The sequence below is a fragment of the Nannobrachium achirus genome (assembly GCF_963921795.1).
Source record: "Nannobrachium achirus genome assembly, chromosome: 5".
In the NCBI taxonomy this organism is placed as follows: domain Eukaryota; kingdom Metazoa; phylum Chordata; class Actinopteri; order Myctophiformes; family Myctophidae; genus Nannobrachium; species Nannobrachium achirus.
In genome coordinates, this window is record NC_137814.1 from 61,663,590 (window position 1) to 61,682,408 (window position 18,819).

An 18,819-nucleotide genomic window follows, 5' to 3' on the forward strand; every position below is an offset into this window, starting at 1 on the left:
TTTATTTACAGTTTTTCATTTTAATATTTTTTTATTATTTATTTTATTTATTTACATTTTTTTATTTAAAATCTTTAAATTGATTTTTTATTTTTCAATCTCATAAGAAAATACAAATATATGAACTTTTATTTAAATACCTTTTTTTAAGAACAGTCATTTTTATTTAGGCCACTTGACCATACACATACATTTTTTATTTTAATAGCTACAGTATTGTATTTATTAATTATTTTATTTAGTTATCACCATATATAGTGATGTAAGAGTAAGGTAACTTTTTAGGCAACCACACTCGCAATTTCCCAAATTGCAATTTCTCTAGTTCCTTATTATAGTGCGGTCGCCAGCAGGGCAACCGGACAATTGTTCTAGTCCGGAACACAAACATTGCGTAAACATAGCCAATCAGGAAGTGTGGTTGTCAGTAGGATCAACTTTTAGCCAATCAGGAAGCAGCATTCTCTGTGACATCACCATTGTAGAGTAAGTCCGTTGAGTTCAATGGGGGAGTGGTGCTAGCTTGAGGATTGGTCAAGCTTCACATGAAAATGTGGATACCCAGACAATAAACCACACTTGCAATTTCCAATGGCATCTTTCTAGTTACGTATTCCCTATTATACTCCTTATGACTGACTCACAGCGACATCACCTGGATGACACGGGTACTGCAGCCAACCATATAAAGGCAAGGGTATCCCAGAGGTAGTTCCAATCCATCGGACATGCCCAGAGGCTGAGGGTCAATACTAGTCCTTCAAGATATTGACCAGTTAGGCTCCAACCTTCTGTACGCACCCAGGTAGCTGCCACGTCACGGCGGGTCTTGACTCGGGTTTAGAGAACCTGTCTAATCTTTGGTATTGGAAAGTAAACTCTGCCCCTTTCTCGTCGTTGGTTGTAAAATGGCAGAACAAGGAGTTCAACTTCAACTGGACCAGATGAAGTTCTGCTGTTCTATCTGTCTGGACCTCCTGAAGGATCCAGTGACCCTTCCCTGTGGACACAGCTACTGCAGCCGCTGTATTGAGGAATGCTGGAATCGGGATGACGATCAAAGAGGGAGATTCCGCTGTCCACAGTGCAGAGAGACGTTCGACAAAAGACCTGCTCTGAGGAAAAACATAATGTTGGCTGACATGATGGATCTACTGAAGGAGAGAGCACTCCACGTTGCTCCTCCTGATCTCTGCTACGCTGGACCTGGAGACGCGGCCTGTGATTCCTGCACAGGGAGAAAACTGAAAGCCGCGAAGACGTGTCTTCAGTGTCTGCTCTCGTACTGTGGCGCTCACCTGCAGCTTCACCATCAGTCTCCTGCCTTTGAGAAACACAAGCTGGTCAAAGCCTCCGCCAGGCCTCCGAAGATCATCTGCTCTCGTCACAACGAGGTGAGGAGGGTTTTCTGTCGCACCGATCGGCAGTGTATCTGTTATCTGTGCTCCGTGGAAGAACACAAAGGCCACGATATGGTCTCGGCTGCGGCCGAAAGGACCGAGAGGCAGGAAGAGTTCAAAAGAAGTGAGCAGAAAATCGGGCAGAGGATCCAGAAGAGGGTGAAAGACGTGGCTGCGCTTGACCAGGAGTCGGAGTCCGTCAATCAATCTGCCGATAGAGCGGTGGAGGTCAGTTGCGCCGTCTTTACTGAGCTGAACTCGTCCATTGAGAAGAGACGGTCCGAGGTGAAGGAGCTGATCAGAGACCAGCAGAAACATGAAGTGAGTCGTGTTGAAGAACAGAGGAAGCGTGTGGAGCAGGAGATCACTGGACTGAAGAAGAGACATGCTGAGCTGCAGCAGATCTCTCACGCAGAGGATCCCATCCATTTTTTAGAAGGCTACATGTCCCTCGCAAAATTAAGTGAATCTGAAATCCCAGTCAGCGGCGACGTCCGTCCTCGGAGATACTTTGAAGACGTGACCGTGGCCGTGTCCAAGATGAGGGGCAAACTAGAGGACGTTCTTAGAGAGGAAGGGACCAAGGTCTCGGAGGCGGTGAACAGAGCGGACGTTCTGTTGCCGGAGCCCAGGACCAGAGCGGAGTTCTTAAGATACGCACGTCGGATCACGCTGGATCCGAATACCGCAGAACCGCAGAAGGGATTATGGATCCCACTGGAAAGATGGATAACCACGCCCCGGACTCATTTTTGAAGCTTGTGATTGGCTGAACCGGATGTAGGGAGCGCTCCGTTGTAGTCACTTGGACCGCGCGAGGTGCACCAAAACCCAATTATCATTGCGTTTATCGTGCGCTTGCCCAGGCCTTACGGCCTGAGCATAAATAGAACGATTGCATTCCCCACGGCTTCGTAACTCGTGCGGCTGGCCTTCGCGCCGCTTGCAATGTCGTGGACAATAACTGAAAACGAGTGCTCTATGCCGTTTCAATCCATCTTTCCCAGTGGGATCCATAATCAGGCGGCACACCACCTAACGCAGTACTTGCACGCTCTGCTGGCGCAAGTAAAAAAAAGAATAATAAATCAGTGCTAGAAAAATGCAATTCTGGGAAATCGTGAGTGTGGTAGCTGTTTTTTGCATCTTCCCAATCAAGTCGATGGGGCTGCTCTATAAAGTTTTTGGGGTTACTCTATAAAGGTGATGTCACCGAGAATGCTTCTTTCTCATTGGCTAAAAGTTACTTGATAAAGTTAATAGAGAACAATAATGTGTTGCCTACAGTGACCACACTGATTAAAACATCTCATTTCCTGAGCTGTGCTAGCTAGCCACTCCAATACGTTATTTATTCCCCATGGTATCGAGTACTGATATTTGATCCCTATCCTGTGACGTCATGTGGCTCTATCATCAGCACTGCTCACTTCACACGGGTGTGATTTTTTTTCCTAATATCAGATCTACACACTCATAACATTTCAAATTGCAAGCTTGACGTGGGCTCACCAATGGCATCACCACTGTCGATGCCAGTGACATCACCACTGGCATCACAAGGAATGCTGGTCCCTCATTGGCTGTTAATGATGACGTTGCCATAAATCCTGGTCCCTGATTGGGACATGGGTGGGTGACGTGACGTAACGTTTTCGCTGTCCTCGGTGTCAAACATGTATAAATAAAAAATATATTTGTCAAAAACCTTCTGAATATTGTGCAGGACATTAAGCTTTATGTGAACTTACTCAAGATTAAAACATTTCATTCCTCATTTCTTCAGAATTTTCAACCAAACATGGCAAAACTCATATGGTGTGACTGTCCTGACCTTGTTTCTCAAAGTGGGAACTTGAATAAAACTAAGAAAAAGAATTGCTAAAAATCATTTGAAAATGAATTTAGGCTAAAAAAAAAAGTCTATTTGTGAGCCTATATCTTTTCAAAGTCAAAGCATAATGTTTTCAGTCATTTCTGATCAAAAACATTTTGTCCCCCAAACCAAAATCATTTGGTGTGACACTAGTTTGGACAAATTAAACAGGCAATTATTTGGACACCTATTGGCTAGAGAGGTCCTTCTTCTGTAAGGCTATTCAGCACTCCCAGCACAACTGCAAGACAGGTGTCTGAGGTGAGTTATGATTTTAACATTTTCATGAAATGCCATCTTGTTGAAACTTTGACAAACTCACCACTTTGGATGTCTGTTGGTGTGACACCTTTTCATTAAAAAAAGCTTAAGTTATTTGAAGTTTTGGTCATATTTCCATGTAGATCTAGGTTGCTTTGTTATAGCTAGCATGCTGTTAGCATGCTAATGTGTACATAGTAGCCTCAAGGTAAACCTAAATGCAGAAAACGTAATATGGTGTGACACTTAATCATAATGGTGTGACATGTCTGCTTGTCACGCCATATGACTTGATTGTCACACCATATGATTTATACTGTATTTAACTACAGATATAACAATAAATAACAAAGTTCCACGTTTCTTTTGTACATTTAAACATTTGTTTTAAACATTTTTACATAAAATGTAATTTAGCTTCATTCAGTGATACTTCAAATTCATCAGACAGAGCAGAAACCCCTTCACAGAAACCTTAACATATTGTTTCAATCTAAACAATATTTTCTCTTTGTCTTAAACTATACATTCCATTTTCTTTTGTCAGCTGGAAAATGACAAGTGCTGAGAGAACGAGAAAGTACAGGGAGAAACTAAACAATGACCCAGCAAGGAGAGAGGAGCCAAAGGGGCGAGACTGCATTTTCTACGAAGAGCAGGAGGTTGTCTGTGGCATAGCAGAACCGCAACCAGGCAGCCGGTTTGCTACCCTCACCAAATACGACTGGCTGATGTACAATACAGTCTAAATGTATAATCTAATCTGATCTAATACTTTTGTACTTTCACTCACTGGACTGGACAGTGGACAGTGTTAAGGTAGGACCCGAGACAAAACTAGCGAAAATAGCTGATCTACAAGCTCTCAACACGTTGTGCTGCGAGAGCTTGTAGATCAGCTATTTTCGGAGTTGCGCAACCCAGCACTCTTTAGCTAGTGGAGATGTGGTGTAATGTCATGATTCCTAATTACATTTGTTCAACACAAAATGCTGTGTTCAAGTTCAGGAGACTTCGGAAAAAAGCAATTTACCTGAATGCTGAGTTCTGTTTCCATTAATTGGTGTTAATAAAATGTTGCCTTGGCTCCAAGTGTGGCTATGCGCCTTATTGTCTCTTTAGGATCCTTCTGCCGTGGGCCAGCAGAAGACTTACGTGTGCGTAGCATTCCTGTGCACATCCTCATCATCCATCTACTACTACAATTCTTTCTTATCCCATGTTAAAGCCCTACAATAATATCCTGTTCAGAAATATTAAGGCCATGTTATCCTGGGTAATTGTTTAATCAATCAGTAAAGTTCAGTACTCACTAATAGGTAGGTTAAAACACAGTTTGCTTTGACACATGAAGATATGATCATACGGTGTGACACTAAATCATTTGGTGTGACATTCCAAATAGTGAAAAATCATACCTTTATTAATGATTAAACCAAAAAAATGTTTATGGATTACATAGAGAATATTATCAGGAAGAGTCACAAATATTTGTGTAATTTTAGAGAAAGTTTTGACAGAATACATTTAAAATATGTTGTAAGATCATGAACATGGGCCTCACACAGAGTGTCGATTATGAAAAAAATATACAGATATAATTCATTTTCAAAAAACTATAGTGGATCACTGGTTAGTTATGATAAAGGACTTTGATAAAGTGAGTAACTTAAGAAAGATGTACTCCATTTTCATTTTATGAACAATTATTTTCATGTCACACCATATGACGATTTTAGGCACAAGTACAACAAACTGCTGAATAAAGTCTGATTCCAATAAAATATCTAAAAACAAAATGTATTTCCATAAGGTTGAGAGTGAGTAGAACAAAAGTAAATAACTTTTATGCCTGCAATTTAAAGTTTTTTTAAAAACACATTTTTTGGGGCGTCACGTCACTGACCCACATACATATGCAGCCGAATGCAGTACTTGAGCGCTCTGCTGGCTCTAGTAAATAGGGCTTAACCACCTACGTTTTTATAGGACCAGGGTCCACTGAGTTCTATATTAGCCTCCCTCCTGTTTTCCCTCTACACCAAACATCACATCATAGCCAGTCTACGAGCTCACAACGCGTCGCGTCTAAGTTGTAGATAAGGGATGCTCAGGTTGATGTGGTGAATATGTGGATGCTTTCAGTGTGTCACAGCCTTCAAGGATATGACATGGAGCCTCTCATGTCAATTGGCTTCGTAATCCAGGAAGTCATGGCAATCTGAACATTAGATTTATAACTTGTTTGCCAGTTGAAATAATGGCCCACGTTTGGTGCTAGAGCAAGGGTTGTGTTTCTCAAATGGGGGTACGTGTACCCCTAGGGGTACGCAGTGGTACTACAGGGGGTACTTGAGAGAACATGTAAAATGGAAACATTTATTTTACTGTGATGTTTATTGATAAAACAATAATAAATGTACGTGAATATGCTGCTCCATAAAGCTTTAAACAAAATTAAGTAAGATGTTTTACTGTTACTGAATAGAAAACAGGCTACTTACTTTTATTCTCAACATATTGACATTAAAACTGGGCTTTTGATGTCGGTATTTTCTAGTCAAAATGTTGTGGTCTGTAAAAGGGGGTACTTGGTATTATTATCAGGAAAAGGGGTACTGAAGCCCAAAACGTTTGAGAACCACTGTCTTAAGTAATACTTAAATGACAATAGAGAGTCAGTAATAAGGGAGTATAAGGCAGTAGGGATCAGTAGTTAAGGGAGCATAACAGAGACTAGCAGAGAGTTTAATTTAACGTTGTCATGTGTTAGCATTAAATGCCGCCGTATTACTGGCTACTAATTGCCTCCCTGATTAATGACTGGCCTTGTTCCTTATTAGTGCGGTCGCCAGCAGGGCAACCACACTATTGTTCTAGTCCGGAACACAAACATTGTGTAAACATAACCAATCAGGAAGTGTGGTTGCCAGTAGGATCAACTTTTAGCCAATCGGGAAGCAGCATTCTCTGTGACATCACCATTGTAGAGTAAGTCCGTTGAGTTCAATGGGGGAGTGGTGCTAGCTTGAGGATTGGTCGAGCTTCACATGACAATGTGGATACCCAGACAATAAACCACACTTGCAATTTCCAATGGCATCTTTCTAGTTACGTATTCCTTATTAAACTCCTTATGACTGACTCACAGCGACATCACCTGGATGACACCGGTACTGCAGCCAACCATATAAAGGCAAGGGTATCCCAGAGGTAGTTCCAATCCATCGGATATACCCAGAGGCTGAGGGTCAATACTAGTCCTTCAAGATATTGACCAGTTAGGCTCCAACCTTCTGTACGCACCCAGGTAGCTGCCACGTCACAGCGGGTCTTTGACTCGGGTTTAGAGAACCTGTCTAATCTTTGGTATTGGAAAGTAAACTCTGCCCCTTTCTCGTCGTTGGTTGTAAAATGGCAGAACAAGGAGTTCGACTGGACCAGATAAAGTTCTGCTGTTCTATCTGTCTGGACCTCCTGAAGGATCCAGTGACCGTTCCCTGTGGACACAGCTACTGCAGCCGCTGTATTGAGGAATGCTGGAATCGGGATGACGATCAAAGAGGGAGATTCCGCTGTCCACAGTGCAGAGAGACGTTCGACAAAAGACCTGCTCTGAGGAAAAACATAATGTTGGCAGACATGATGGATCTACTGAAGGAGAGAGCACTCCACGTTGCTCCTCCTGATCTCTGCTATGCTGGACCTGGAGACGCGGCCTGTGATTCCTGCACAGGGAGAAAACTGAAAGCCGTGAAGACGTGTCTTCAGTGTCTGCTCTCGTACTGTGGCGCTCACCTGCAGCTTCACCATCAGTCTCCTGCCTTTAAGAAACACAAGCTGGTCAAAGCCTTCGCCAGGCCTCCGAAGATCATCTGCTCTCGTCACAACGAGGTGAGGAGGGTTTTCTGTCGCACCGATCGGCAGTATATCTGTTATCTGTGCTCCGTGGAAGAACACAAAGGCCACGATATGGTCTCGGCTGCGGCCGAAAGGACCGAGAGGCAGGAAGAGTTCAAAAGAAGTGAGAAGAAAATCGGGCAGAGGATCCAGAAGAGGGTGAAAGACGTGGCTGCGCTTGACCAGGAGTCGGAGTCCGTCAATCAATCTGCCGATAGAGCGGTGGAGGTCAGTTGCGCCGTCTTTACTGAGCTGAACTCGTCCATTGAGAAGAGACGGTCCGAGGTGAAGGAGCTGATCAGAGACCAGCAGAAACATGAAGTGAGTCGTGTTGAAGAACAGAGGCAGCGTGTGGAGCAGGAGATCACTGGACTGAAGAAGAGACATGCTGAGCTGCAGCAGATCTCTCACGCAGAGGATCCCATCCATTTTCTAGAAGGCTACATGTCCCTCGCAAAATTAAGTGAATCTGAAATCCCAGTCAGCGGCGACGTCCGTCCTCGGAGATACTTTGAAGACGTGACCGTGGCCGTGTCCAAGATGAGGGGCAAACTAGAGGGCATTCTTAGAGAGGAAGGGACCAAGGTCTCGGAGGCGGTGAACAGAGCGGACGTTCTGTTGCCGGAGCCCAGGACCAGAGCGGAGTTCTTAAGATACGCACGTCGGATCACGCTGGATCCGAATACCGCAGAACACGGTCTTTCCCTGTCTAAGGGGAACAGGAAAGTGACCTATGTGTTCAGAAACCCACCACATCCTTACCACCCGGAGAGATTCACTGAGCAGCATCAGGTTCTGAGCAGAGAGGGTCTGACTGGACGCTGTTACTGGGAGGTGGACTGGAGCGATGGAGGATCCAGTTCTGAGATTGCGGTCTCATATAAAGACATCACCAGGACAGGAGAGCGTCGTGACTGCCAATTTGGAAGGAATGATAAATCTTGGTCTTTATGTTGTTATAAATACTATTATTGTTTTCGACACAGAAACGTTGGTAAGAACATCAATGCCCCTCTGTCCTTCAGAGTGGGTGTGTATCTGGATCACAGTGCAGGTACTCTGGCCTTCTACGATGTCTCTGACACCATGACGCTCCTCCACAGAGTCACGACCACGTTCACCCAGCCTCTCCATGCTGGATGCGGGGTCACCTTCTTTGATAGCTCTCTTGAGGTCTGTGACCTCGAGAGAAATGCACGAGTTACCATTTAACTCTTTTAATGCCACTAGATGGCGCCAGACCCCAACGTACGTTGCCATGGAAATGGCCCACTGCCGCGACCATGGTTTCCCCGGTGACACTGAGTGCAACGGTGGGGGCTGATGGGCAAGGAGGGTCGCGAGCTTATGAGAAACAACTTAAATAAGACCTTAAAACCTGGTGAAAACAGTTGCGTGCATTAGCGCAAGATGACGATAAAGGAAATCATTAAATGGAAAACATTAAATTAACTTCTGAAAAGCCTACTAGGCCTTAAAACCTGGCGGAAACAGTTGCGTGCATTAGCGTAAGATTAGATGAGGATAAAGGAAATCATTAAATGGAAAACATTAAATTAACTTCTGAAAAGGCTTCAAAGCCTACACTAGCCTACTAGTAAAACTAGTGGAACCGCTATCTTGCCACACGTGAATAATTGTGGTTGTAAACAATAACACAGACAATATAAATCCTTATTACCATAGTCTAGTAGTGGGAAGAAGCAGAAGGGGTTATCATCATGGCCCCAAATAACGTTGCGACGAGTCTCTTACGAAATCGTCAAGAGTGCCTCTCAATAGCCTACATTAAGCTATATAACCTCTCCATCATCGGCAATAGTCAGTGGTGTGTTCCCCACACTCCCACGCCCCCACTGTTGCGCTCAGGGTCACCGGGAAAACCGTGGTTGCCCCACTGCCCTCCGCTGTATTGCGCAACGCCCCTGTGCGTGCATGTGCGCGTCATCACATTCGCATGTCACATGAATATAAAACCAAATGGAGCTTTATGGATCCATTTGGTTTCAGTTTACGCTCTCAACAGTTAAGCTTTCATTATGTATAGGCTAAAGCTAATGTTAGCCGATCATTATTTGGCCATTTAGGTGTGAAAAGAGGTTGTTCTCTGCCATTAAAAACATACGTCATTAGAGATAAAGAGCTTTAAAGTCAGCATGATGCATTGGATTAAATGGAGGAATTGGCGGTTTGGCAGCCAAGGAGCGTGTGTGTTTAAAGTTTGGCATGGATAGGGGCAACAGTGGCGGAGATATGAGTAAGGCAAACGTGTGACGTGACGTGACGTGATGTGGCGGACAGACTGACGACAGACTGACAGCCTGTGGAGGTTTTGATATTAACTGCGAGTCATCTACTGTCCACCTACTATATTACAAGGACAATTAAACCTGCCCTCTAGGCTTAGCCACACCCAAAGTCAGACTAGTGAGCCACTCACTGTAGGTGGTCCCCCAAATGCTCTAGTGTGAGGGGCGGCAGTGGCTCCAGTTGTAGAGATGCTTCTTGGCAACCGGAAGGTTCCAAGTTCGATCCTGGGCTCCCCCTAACTGCTCCCGATGAACAGGTTGGTGCCTTGCATGGTTTCCTTTTCACCGCCAAAAAAAACAACATAAAAAACTACATAAAAAGTTATGATGACTAAAACGAAGACTAAATGTAATCACAATTTCATCAACAAATAAGAACTAGACTATAACTAACTAAATAACTATAATGTTATGGAGGAACTAGTGGAGAAGAGATCCAGTAGAACTAAAAGATACGTAAATTGTGGGTTCGCTGAAAGGCGAGACCAGTATGTTATTATACCAAAACTTTATAGACCAAGGTTATTCTTCTCAAAAGAATGACCAGGGCCCTTAGCCAATGAGGAGCAGCGTTCTTGGTGACATCACCACCAACAAGTGCGACCTGATATAAATAACAACAACACGTTGGCTCGAGACCAGTATGTTAAATCAGTATGTTATACCAAAACTTTATAGACCAAGGTTATTCTCCTAAAAAGAAACAGTACAAAGGCAGGGCCCTTAGCCAATGAGGAGCAGCCAAAGGGTAGATCTTTGTGCCCATACATGGTGTTACATGCGAGCCCACACTGTATTAGTGTTATGTTTGCGCAGATCTACAAGCTCACAATGTGTTGTGCTGCGACGTGTTGTGAGCTTGTAGATCATTACTAGTCCTTACTGAAGCAATAAGCCACAAGAGGCGAGTGGTTACATTCTATTTTATACCGGCTGAGAGGTATTCAGTCGATTAATAGTTAGAGATCAAGGCCCGCCATCTTACTTTAGATGGCGTCCTTTAGATTAATACTTTAGATTACTTTAAAAATACTTATGCACTCTCCGTCGACTAAAATCTTGATATTTAGTCGACTCGGATGACTAAAACTAAACTAAATGAAAATGTATTCAAAAGACAGAAATTTCGGCTGTCAAAATGAATACTACTTTTTTCATCATCACGCCTAGTTTCCTCTTTGTCTCTACCGCAGGGGTCTTCAACAGGGGGTCGGGGACCCCTAGGGGGTCCTCAGAGTTACTACAGGGGGTCCTCCGAACCTTTGAGTGATAGAAACTTTTTTTCCTCCTTTTTAACATTAACCACTATATAAAACGTCCATATTCTGAGAACTTTAGCCAAAAATAGCAGATCTACGAGCTTGTAGATCGGCTATTTTCGGCACACTGACGATTGTGCTGTCAAACGATGAAACTATATGGAATCTATGAACAGGTTGTGGGGGTCCCTGCTTCATTTCTCTCTCAACTAAGGGGTCCTTGGCCTGAAAACGTTGAAGACCCCTGCTCTACTGAATTGCCACCATTGAATTGCCAACCAAAACTAGACTGCACTCTGTCGAGGTGCCAACTTGCACCTTGTTGGCCTGCCCTTTAGCCATAATATGGCCGGTAATGACAAGTGCGACCCCAAACATGGGGTGAATATGGATGTAATATTGACCCCATATTTGGATGTGTGGGTATGCCCCCAGAACCCTGGGGGCGCCCTGAAACCAAATGGACATGGTGGCCGTTTTGAGGTACTGCAGTTGGGTCTACTAACCACATGAACGCGCATAGGCTTCTTTGTATTGACGCGCGTTCATACCGGAAGAGCTCGTTCATGAATTTGAGCCCCAGCGTGTCCATGAACACAAACTATGACGAAAAATGTGTCACAGTGGCCCCACTACGTCACGGTTTTACTACGCGGAAGGAGGGGTGAAAGCGCCTCATGCGCTGGGTGAGCAACTCAATGCAAGTGGACGGGCGGGGATATCTGGTGTCCTCTCTATTCTTATTATAACTCTATGGTATGTACTCTATGGCCACATACATAACCTGGGCCATACGAGATGTCGGTCTCCGAAAGGTGACATGGTAAAGGTTACAATGCAGTTTTGAAAAAAAAGCTCTATATCTGTAGATTATATTTTGGTATGATAACCCTTTCTGAGACCCAGCTAAACTGATGTTATCAGCCGCTAGAGTATTTGTCCCATTAACTTTACTATACAGAAAAAAAAAGGAAAAAACTATCTGCTTATGAGGGGTCAAACTATGGGTTTTTCATGATTCTGAATCCATTGCAAGCATCTGTTTTGCATGTGACCCACGTCACAGAGCTTGTAGGTGAAAAGAAGTGGCTTGGACTCCTCATGCATAGAAGGAAGCATGAGGTCAGTCCGTTGCTCTCCCTAGGTTGGCAGAGGGAGTGTAGCGCCCAGGATTACAACATTAGATAATTGCCAAAGGATCACAGGAGATTGAGCTTTCATTCACCCGCGGTTCCCAATGACCCAGCGCTAGTGTTATTAATATAAAACGGTATCTTAACTTTTATCTGGAAAATTACTCCGCGGCTGGTTTGAGATCCCGACTTTTGTCGGGAAAAGCACTTGATATGTTAAACACTTTGCCTGCCAATTAAACTCCCCCAAAAGTGAGTTTAAAAGGCACTCAGGCAGAATTGCTCCTTCACCCCTTAGCTGAGAGAGAGATGAAGCAGGGACCCCCACTGCTACACACTGGATACATGAGCCCTCAATACTTTGTAAACTTGACCGATGGCGCGGTACTTGGTCTGCTCTTTGTGTCCCCTGTGCACCAGACCTCCTCGCCGAAAATAGCCAATCTAATAGCTCACAGCGCGTAGATCTGCTATTTTCAGCTCGTGTTCTCCCCAGAATAGGAATGCGAGGGTTCAAAAACAGTTTATAAAAAGTCCCGGTGACCATTATTTCCCCCGATGTTCCAATGTTTTTTTTATCGTCATTAAGAACGTTTCTCGGTGCCCAGCCGAGTGGGGGAAAAAAAATGTTTGTTTGAAATAGCCACTACAACGGTTTTCTGTCCTTTTCTTCCAGATACGTCCGATCGCGCACGAAACACGACATCGACATGCGGATCGGCATCCACTCTGGCTCGGTGCTGTGCGGCGTGCTGGGACTTAGGAAGTGGCAGTTTGACGTGTGGTCCTGGGACGTGGACATCGCCAACAAGCTGGAGTCTGGAGGAATCCCCGGGTGAGTCCAAGATTCAAGATTCATTAATTTATTTGTGCCGAAAGAAATTTGTCTTGGACATGCAGGCTGCTACATAACATACAACAGGACAAGACAGACCGAAAGTAAATTACAACGAATAGTGCACAACACACAGTGCTGACGTACAGGTCAAGTGCATACATTACATTACATTACACTAGAGTCATCACACCCTACTAACGGCCTGAGTTTAGCAGAGTAACGGATATGGGAATGAATGAGTATTTGTATCTGTTCAGATGTCTTTTCTTGTTTTTAGCTGGGAGCTTGTAGATCTGCTATTTTTGAAAAACATTTTTGCAAGTCTTTGAATAAGTTTGACCCGATTCTATGAATGTCTTCTAACTCCCTCTTCTAAATCAGTGGTTCTCAATGTTTTTCACGTCGGGGACCCCCAAAATTACATGTATTTGGACGCGGGCCCCCATCTCAAAATATGTAGTTCCAGGGACCACCCCAGAAGCAAATATTTGAGTTAAATAAAATGTTCGCTTTTAAAAAGATATTCAAAGAAAAAAAGATTTTTCAAAAATAGCAGATCTACAAGCTTACAGCACGGCACTCAGTTGATCTTTTGTCGGTCTTTGTGTCGGTTTTGCCAATTAGTTGGGGGCCCACTTGCAATACCCCCACTGCCCACCAGTGAGCCCCAGCCCTCAAATTGAGAACCAATGTGCTAAAGGAGTATCAGTGCCCATACCCTAGGTGGGGTTAGCAAATAAAGGCCTTTCTGTGTGGAGTTTGCACGTTCTACCCGTTGAAGACCCCTGGTCTAATTCATGAAGGGACCATCTTTTTGTTCCCCTCACACATGAGAATGACAATATCATTCAATTCAATGTAACACTGGTGGCGTGTTCAATGACTTAGGCACTCTCTGTGGACTTCAACATTGTCATGACATTAAAGGAAGCTTGTACTGTACGTATGTGATGTGAAAACTGCCACGCAGCGAACACAACGTCTCCTCCGGTGCAATGGGGCTGGCGAAGGACCGCGCGTATACTCTGTGGACATGAATTAATTAAGCCATTTAGGCCTAGAATTATTGAATGTTTTAACCAGTGAAAAATAGCAGATATACAAGCTCACAGCGCGGCACCGAGTGCCGCGCTGCAAGCTTGTAGATCTGCTATTTTTGAAAGAGTTGTTAAAATGTGTGCAAATCTTTGAATATAATGTATTTTCAAAGCGAACGTTTGTAACTCAAATTTTTGTCCCTGGAACTAAATATTTTGAGATGGGGGTCCGTGGTCAAATACATATCATTTTGGGGGTCCTTCACATGAAATGGTTTGAGAACCAGTGACATAGTAGTCTCTCAAGAACAGACCAACTGAGCTCCATTTAAGTGAAAAGGACCTTTTCTTTGACGATGGCCAGCCAGATTGGTGACATAGAAACATAGGAATTTCAAAAAAACCTTAGAAGGATTCAAAAGACAATTATAGAATCGGGTCAAAAATTCAAATTTTCACAATTCTTTAAAAATAGCGGATCTACAAGCTGCCGCGCTGCGAACTTGTAGATCTGCTATTTTTCGATAGTTAAAGCATACAATAATGATACACATAGTGTGTACCCGTTCTAAACGGATTAAGCAATTGATCAACTTAATTAGCTTGATTAAAAAGAAAAGGAATGCAATGGCCTGAGGTCTCTGTGGTAATAGCAGTGCAAAGCGCTCAGCAGGGTGCTGATACACACAAGGTCACAGTGGATGCTCAGCCGGTGGCATGTGCAGTGCTGGAAAGTGGATTTACCTAAGTAGTGTACTCATGTACAATTGTAAGGTATCTCCAATTTCCAATACTTTTACTTCTACTCCACTATTCAATTCAATTCAATTCATTTTTATTAAAGTGTCAAATCATAACAAGTTATCTCAAGACACTTTACAAAGGCTAAAGAGCCATGAGAGAGAGAGAGGAGAGAGGGAGAAACAAGGGAGAGACAAGGGCAAGACAAACAAGGGGCACACGCACACACATACACAGGTCCTGCATGCGTATGTACAAGAACGAACGAAGCAACGAACGAACGAACGCACAGGGAGGGGAAGGGGAGGGGAAGGGGAGGTAAGGGTAGGGGGGGTGGGGGGAGGAGAGAGAGAACCCGAGCAGAACCTGTACCTGTGAGGTACCCCCTCGAGAGATCCCGAGCGGATACCTCACAGGTCTAAGGCCCCCACCCTGAGCAAGCAATTTGCGACAATGGTAACGAAAAACCCCCTCTTAAGGAGGAGGAAACGTCAGGCAGATCCTGACTCTGGGGTGAACAGCCGTGCTGCCTCGACCGAGTCGGGGGGACAGTAAGGAACAAAGAGAGAGCAAGAGATAGACACAGGGAGATCCAGGCAGGTCCACAGGCGTGCTTCATGGAGGCCTGGTCCAGAGTCACACTCTTGGTCTGCAGCTGAGTAATCGAGTTTTAGTAGGAATCCCAGCAGCTGAGTTGTCGAGTTTTAGGTTTTTAGGTTGTCGAGTTTCCAGGAACTGGAACTGTGGAGTGGGAGACAGAGAAGAAACTCCGGGGATGATCCCCGGAGTTCGAATTAGTGGCAGGCCTTATAGTGGCAGGCACAGTAGTTACAATTGCACCGATGTGACACAAACCCATACAACCAAAAGGGGACACTACATCTCAGATCCAAATATTGTAATTTTACTTTTACTCCATTACAAGCGTTTACTTGATTAGTTACTTTGTAGATTTAGATTTTTATTACTAAACATACATTATCTACTTCAGCCCTATGTTTTGGCTATATCTACAAGCTCACAATGCGTCGCGATGCGACGCATTGTGAGCTTGTTGATCGGCTATTTTCAAAATAAATCTTATACATTTGAAAACTTGTGAAACAGGATATTCTGCCATCTGCCTATTGATTACTTTCTAATTTAGTAGGCTTCTTGAAGTTGATACAGAAACTTTTGTACTTTTACTAAAGTAAATGTTGAATTCTGGACAGAGTATTTCTACATTACAGTATTGATACTTTTACTTAAATAAAACATTTGATTACCTTTTCCACCACTGCTCGTGCACAGCGTTGACAGGGAGCAAAGAGAAGCGACACAGCGCTGAAGAGGGACTGTGTTTTATGAGCAATCATTTCACCTTCACAAACCTTCAGTTAGACCAGGGGTGGGCAACTTTGATGATGGAGAGAGCCACTATATTTCACATTCACTCTAGAGGACCACACATATACAGTCAAAAATAGCAAACACAGACCATTTACAAGCTCAAAATGTGTCGCAGCGCGGCACGTTTTGAGCTCCTGAAAAGTAACATTTTTATTTAACTTGACCGTAGGTCGCAGTTACTTTCACTCTCATACTATCCAAACCTCCACCGGCCGTCAGTCTGTCAGTCTGTCTGTCTGTCTGTCTGTCTGTCTGTCTGTCTGTCTGTCTGTCTGTCTGTCTGTCTGTCTGTGAAAAGTTATAATCCGCACTCCCAATATCCAGTTTAAGAGTCTTTTTTATTGCAGAATAGCAGCAGCAGCAGGCAAACAAACAGACGCGTTTCGGCTATGCCGTCATCAGTGTTAACACAGACAGACTGTCTGTCTGTCCTTCCTTCCTTCCGTCACGTCACTCGTCACACGTCACACGTCACACTTTCCCCCTACTCATATCTCCGCCACCGTTGCCCCGATCCATGCCAAAATTTCCTACCTACCACCCCAACGGGGCTGCTCACGGGGAATTCCCGGGACCACCGACTCCTGGTGCTCCAGAACGGATGCAAAAGTGGAGGCGCCCCCAGTGGAGGACCCCCTCCACTGCAGCTAACATACCAGTAAGACTCCCTAATCGGGAGATAAGCGACCGTTGGTCGCTTATCTCCACAAATAGGCCAAAAGTTTGTTTTACCAATTATTACACTCTATGTGAACATTTACATCAACAAATCCCAAGTACTGTTTTTTAGGGGTGCTGAGTGTGGCGCAGCAGCGTGTCATGCATTTTCTGCAGGGCCTTGTCACACCTTTGCCCTGCTCATATCTCCGTATCAGTATGACATCACACTGCTGACATCAGTATGACATCACACCGTACACAAATGACCCTTATATAAGACCGGCATTATCTACCGACAGATTAGTAACAAGATGTCAAAATCGTTGAAGGTTGAATCTCCAGATATGGAGATAACCAACACATCCCTCCATATATGGAGATAACCGACGAATCTCACTAAGTCTGACCTCACAAGCCCCTAGCAACCAACTGTTTACCACAGCAACCATGTTTTTTTTTACCCTAGCAACCAACTGTTTACCCTAGCAACCAATTGTTTACCATAGCAACCATGTTTTCTTACCCTAGCAACCAACTGTTTACCCTAGCAACCAACTGTTTACCATAGCAACCATGTTTTTTACCTTAGCAACCAACTGGTTACCATAGCAACCACTGTTTTAGACCACTGTTTCTTGCCGGTCTTATATAAGGGTCATTTGTGTACGGTGTGATGTCATACTGATAGTCAGCAGTGTGATGTCATACTGATGCGGAGATATGAGCAGGGCAAAGGTGTGACGTGTGACGTGTGACCGACGGACGGACGGACGGACGGACGGCCGGTGGAGGTTTTGATACCAGTAAGTTTTGATACTAAACTGAGACCTTGACAGTCGCAAAAATGCCTTAACTCGGGCTAGGAGCGACCGGGAGAGCCGGGGCCGGTACCTATTTGTCCGCCTCGGCGGCGCGGAGACCCCACCCCTCATTTCTCACATGGCCCTCTTCTAGCGCCACCATGAGGCTCATTCTTGCAAAACACATTTTTGGACACTGCTCCTACAATGTTTGCCCTAAAATCATGCAAATCGGTACACAGTATGTCTACACTCATGTCATCAACTTGGATCTGTCCCATATAGCGCCACCTTCAGGCCGATTTTTTTAAAACACATTTTTGGACACTGCTCCTACAATCTTTGCCCTAAAATCACACAAATCGGTACACAGTATGTCTACACTCATGTCATCAACTTGGATCTGTCCCATATAGCGCCACCTTCAGGCCGATTTTTTAAAACACATTTTTGGACACTGCTCCTACAATCTTTGCCCTAAAATCACGCAAATCGCTACACAGTATGTCTACACTCATCTCATCAACATGGATCTGTCCCATATAGCGCCACCTTCAGGCCGATTTTTTAAAACACATTTTTGGACACTGCTCCTACAGATGTTGCCCTAAAATCACGCAAATCGCTACACAGTATGTCTACACTCATGTCATCAACATGGACCTGTCCCATATAGCGCCACCATCAGGCCAATTTTTTCCAACACATTTTTGGACACTGCTCCTACAGATTTTGCCCTAAAATCACACAAATCGGTACACAGTATGTCTACACTCATCTCATCAACATGGATCTGTCCCATTTAGCGCCTCCTTCAGGCCCATTTTTTTAAACACATTTTTGACACTGCTCCTACAGATTTTGCCCTAAAATCACACAAATCACACAGTATCTCTACAGTCATGTAATCAAAACGCATCTGTCCCATCTAGCGCCACCATCAGGACGATTTTGGTAAAACAAACTTTTGGCCTATTTGTAGAGATAAGCGACCAGCGGTCGCTTATCTCCCGATTAGGGAGTCTTACTGGTGTTAACTTTATGAACTTCAATACAAATACATTGGACATAAAAAAGACTAGTACTAAGTCATTAAGCTACTCAATTTATATACTGAAGTAATTAATGGGAGTCATGTTTGCATGGTTGTAACAGCTGAAATCAATATTATATCAGTATTCCATTATTAATTTAACCAGCAGCGAAGGTGGGG

The 18,819-nt window shown here is 44.1% G+C and overlaps 2 protein-coding genes across 2 annotated transcripts in view; both read left to right on the forward strand.

The window, feature by feature from the left end:
• The window catches only part of adcy8 (adenylate cyclase 8 (brain)), a gene marked incomplete at both ends in the record, with an annotated part of 274,511 nt that overhangs the window by 124,404 nt on the left and 131,288 nt on the right, over positions 1 to 18,819 (forward strand). The window contains one exon of the mRNA XM_080725959.1: positions 12,815 to 12,973. Coding sequence (XP_080582085.1) covers positions 12,815 to 12,973 — 159 coding nt within the window. The remainder of the gene's footprint in view (positions 1 to 12,814; positions 12,974 to 18,819) is intronic.
• LOC308286120 (tripartite motif-containing protein 16-like) lies at positions 6,952 to 8,649 on the forward strand (the record flags this gene model as incomplete). Its single annotated transcript, XM_080727076.1, has 1 exon — positions 6,952 to 8,649. The coding sequence occupies one exon, from the start codon at positions 6,952 to 6,954 to the stop codon at positions 8,647 to 8,649; it is 1,698 nt and encodes a 565-aa protein (XP_080583202.1).